Consider the following 4,835-nt stretch of genomic DNA (forward strand, 5'->3'; position numbering starts at 1 on the left):
TTTCACTCTCCATGTACACGAGCCCTCGCCGTGCGTATGCGCGAGTACGTGTTCGAGACCCCACCCGTATGTACGTACGTGGATGTATTTTTCGGCATCTGGCTGTACGTATGTGTACGCAGTTTTGACTGGACTGCCTCAACTGCTACCGCTCCTTACTCGGACATGGTTCATCGTGGCAAACAGACCGATCGACCGGTATGTACACAGACAACGCTACGTATGCTTCGACCAGGTGGGTCCAGCTGTCGGGGGGCAAGGAGGCATTTCCTTGTGTGTGAATATATAGCTGGTGGGTCCCAGTGGTCAGAGGCGGAATCATATATTTTTTGCCCATAATAAGGAGTCACTTCCTTGGGAGCAAAGATGTTGTTGGTGGGTCCCAGCTGTCAGGAGCAGGCATAAGGAGGCACTTCCTTCCTTGCGAAGATATACGTGGTGGGTCCCAGCTTTCATGGGGAGGAATAATTTTTATTTTCGCGTAACAAGGAGGCGGTTGCAGTGTGCGTCCATGGACCTGGTGCGTCCCCACTGTCAGCCTCTCCATGTATAATCCTCTTCCGATGACTCTCGTTTGTTGACCACGCCGTGCCGAGCGCACCAAGGCGATGGCCGACGGCGAGGCCCGGGACGGCAACGAGCCGGTGATGGGAAGACACGGCAGTGGAGTCACAGACGGAGAGGTGTACGAGGGTTAACTGATTCTGGTGCGGCGTGGTTCTGCAGTCAGTAGAGAATAACATCACTCGTTTATTCATTTAAATGGATTTTTTGTAAAAAATTGTAAATATAATCCTAAAACCCTATATGTTTTAGTGTGGCCTTGCCATGGTCATAAGTGGTTACCATAAAAATTTCAGGTCTTCTGAAATTAGTTTGATCCCTCAAATAATTTAAGCAACAACTTTTATTTTTATTTTATTAGGATTGTAAAGAGATAGGGGAAGAACAAGGACCGTCTCTTAAGTAACAAGAGCATCCATGCATCTTGATCAATGAACAAAACACACATGAATAACCAACGAAGAAGCCCAAATCACATGGTGGAAATCAGCGAAAAAATAATGATAAGCAAGCAAAACATCAACTTGACAATAACGATTCATTTGACAAATGATAATTAATGACCACCATATTATTTTTGCAAACATAACCACTGAAGCATTATAAGTTCACCAACACCACCTTATAGACTCTTGGTTCATTACAACCATTATGACATAAACAAGCACACTGAAATGTAGACATGGGTAATACTAAGTGTTCATTACTTCAGTGCGGCCTAGATGTTCCTCTACTCAAAGGCCCACTGGTTTTCCCTGCGGATCTTCTCCTCCTCCTCGGGTCTTAATTTCTCATTGATGTTGAAGATCTTGCGGATCTCCTCTAGCGTCTTTCCCGTGATCATGTCGGCGACGGTCTGGCAAGTCAGGTCTAGGAGCCCCCTGATGTTGAGGTGGTTCGCAGCCTGAGAGGGGGCAAAAGAGCAAAAGGAATAATGGTGCGTCAGAGCGAAGCATTGGTTTACAAAAACATGGATAATTACATATACCACCTACATAGAGGTTTTTGCGACAAACTAAAACACAAAACAAGGTGTGCAATAATCAAAAGATATTCATTCAAAGACCATAACATGGGTTAACATAAATGGATCGATAGTCAAGAAAAGTTAACATAACTGTCACAAAATAGAGTGAGATCAGACACAGCTACATACATTCCTACATGATAAATGATAATTTTGTAAGTGCATAAGCTACATGGGTTCAGATGACAAGCACCACTTCTCAAAATGCATTGGCAATTGCATTCATCATCCAATAATTTGGATATCAACATGTATGGCTAGTACACCACAATCATCAGTCAAGCAATGATACACAGATGAACACATTCATAGCCAATATGGATCAATATAGTGGCATTTAAAAGATTTGCTCAGATGATAAAGGCAGCGATAACAATAAAGTTAGAAACATAGTTATCTATCATAGTAAAATCAAACCACAACACAAAACATGTGTTTAGGGGTCAGTAATATATGAAACTGGAATATGTATTGCAAGTGAAGATGCCACATGTGAGATACAAATCTTATCTATGATAAAATAAGATAACTATAAGAAAAGAAACTAAAAGCAAATAGTGCTAAACTCTTGCAAACTAGATCAGGATTTTATAGTGGCCATGGGAAGTCATGTGTGGTTTCACTTCAAACGATGGAAAGCATCATCACTTCTAACATGGACAGGCACAATGTATCATCTCGTGATCTAGCTACAAGGATGTAATGTTAATAGAACCACAATCAATACTCAACCAATGCTAGATAGAAGAAGGCATTCGTAGATGACATGGATCAATAGTGGTATCTAAAAGATTAGTTGAGATCATAAATATTTGATACAAAGTTAGAAACATTAGCATGATCATGTGATTTAGCTATCACTATGTATACAGCAAAATAAATAGTAACTCGATGCTAGATAGAAGAAAAAGGCATTCATTGTTGACATATGGACCAGTAGTGAAACCTATAAGATAATAAAGATATAGATAGCAAAATTAGAAAGAAGTGTGTGATCTACAATGCATAATTACAAATATCAAAGTAGTAATGTATGATATTGGATTTATGTATTATAACTAAGGATGACACATGCGACATACCACCCTATCTATGATAAACCAACATAAATAAACAAATTCAGAGCAGATCTACTAAAGTCTAGCATACAAGATCATAATTTCACACTAGATATGGACATTCATGCATGGTTCAAATCTAGAAACAACAGTGACAAATATAGAAACAACAGACCATATATTGCTCTGTGTGGTCTGATGTTTCCGCAAGTTATTGAAAGAGAAACCACTCAATCATCATCCCGTATATGTAATTTACAAACAAAATGATAGTGAATCTAATAATTTAAAATGTTTCTAGGTTATTCATATATAGTGAAGCATATTAGACCAGATGAACATGGAACTGTAAACTAATATAGCTCCCTAGATAATGCCCGAACCTAGCTATTACGGTTATTATGTATGGTCGGCCGCTTTCTACATCGCCAATAACAACTCTTTGTGACCTAAACCTAATCCATTGTGTAACCTAACCTAATACAATCGAGTCAAATCTACCTTGATGAAGGTACGAGGACATATTCCAATCTATGCAAATCTCAATCAGACACAAGTAACAAGCCACACTAAACAAAAACAATCTTGATTCCATCAATGGGGGATAGTAAAAAGATAGATCTAGAGAATGTCAAGGAACAAATCAAAGGATGGAAAGTAATCACACCAGTGTGAGGTCGAATATGGTGGCCGTGTCGACCTTGACGAAATTGGCGTCCCAGTTTTTGAGGTCCTGTGCGGGCGCCGCAGGCACAGCCGATGTAGCACCTAACGGCCTAGATCCTCCACCAAAATCAGATGTGTCGACGGCCTTTGCTTGGACGTGTTTGTTGCAGTACTCAATGACCTTGGAGAGGATCTTTGAGTTGACATTGCGGAGCAACAAGCCTTTGTCAGTATAGTCGTCCTCGATCATGTGCCGGATCATTTGCGACTCCATGGCCACCGCCTGCTCCACCTCAAACTCCTTACCGTCTGAACTCTTGAGCTTGATGATCTTCTTCTTGCCCTCTGCGGCCGCCATCGGGTGGATCGGAGCTAGGGTTGGGGTGGGGAAATTGGGGATCGAGGAAACCCTAACTAGAAGAGGAAACTCTAGCGGCGGCGGAAGAAAGGAGAAAGATGGGGTGTTTTGTTGCAGGGTTGATTGGGCTTTTGGGGAATTTATTTTGGGCCGATTGAGCAACGCCGATCACCACATTTAGGGGCTCAATCTCGGGCCATGCTCCGGCGTTGAATCGCAATAGAGAGAGCGGAAGACTACTTCAAGTCCTCTTCCCCACTCTTCAAACACAAGCTATTTCGGCGCCGCTTCCAGATGGCTAGACATGTGTTCTCGTATTCACGAAGGGTTGTGGCATACGATGATTATTTCATATGCAAGGAGGACGCCCCTGGGAGAGGTTGGCTTCTCCTCTTAGCAGAAATGCACTGCAGCTATTCGGTGCTTGCATAAAAAATACCATGTGATCTAATTGATGGGTATATCTGCATGAGTGAGGCCACGTGCCTAGAATTCATGTACAGGTTCTGCAAGATTGTGCTAGTGATGCTTGGTCGGGAGTACTTGAGAGAGCCAACTGTTGCACCAGGTTGTTGGCGATCAATGCAGATAGGGGCTTTCCGAGGATGCTTGGTCGCACACAGATTGTAAGCACTGCAAGTGGAAGAACTGCACATCTGCTTGGCAGGGGCAGTCTAGAGGTCATGTGAAAGTTTGCAATGTCATACTTGAGGCCGTGCTTCACAAGATCTTTGAATTTGGTACTCTTTTTTTGGCACGGCCGGCTCTCACAATGACATCAACGTGCTTCAGCGTTCTCTGGTGTTTGAAAGGCTTGTAGAAGGCAACTGCCCAGAGTTCAATATTAAGATCAATGGTCACCACTATAACAAAGGATACTACCTACCTGATGGTATTTTTCTTCAGTGCATTACTCTTGTGAAAACAATCCCAAACCCGATAGGAGAGAAGAGGCAGTGATTTGCCCAAACACAAAAGGGTCGCTGGTGGTTGGGGCGGGCAGGGAGGGATTGGCGCACTATCTGAATTTGACATGGTTAATGTCAGTTGAGTCATCAAAGATATACGCTGGTAATGGTTACAGGAAGGCAGATGCGGTTAATGTCACTTGAATCATCAAAAGTACTTCCTCCGTTCCGATTTACTCGTCGTCGTTTTAGTT

At 42.4% G+C, this 4,835-nt stretch overlaps 1 protein-coding gene across 1 annotated transcript; it reads right to left on the bottom strand.

The window, feature by feature from the left end:
• Positions 1-1,088: 1,088 nt before the first annotated feature.
• LOC119341103 (SKP1-like protein 1) lies at positions 1,089-3,834 on the bottom strand. The gene is made up of 2 exons (XM_037612991.1): positions 3,317-3,834; positions 1,089-1,468 (listed from the first exon to the last, which is right to left on the bottom strand). Exons 1-2 carry the CDS (start codon positions 3,671-3,673, stop codon positions 1,295-1,297), a joined length of 531 nt encoding a protein of 176 aa, XP_037468888.1. The 5' UTR covers positions 3,674-3,834; the 3' UTR covers positions 1,089-1,294.
• Positions 3,835-4,835: the final 1,001 nt, after the last annotated feature.

Source organism: Triticum dicoccoides, chromosome 7B, assembly GCF_002162155.2.
Source record: "Triticum dicoccoides isolate Atlit2015 ecotype Zavitan chromosome 7B, WEW_v2.0, whole genome shotgun sequence".
Taxonomy (NCBI): Eukaryota; Viridiplantae; Streptophyta; class Magnoliopsida; order Poales; family Poaceae; genus Triticum; species Triticum dicoccoides.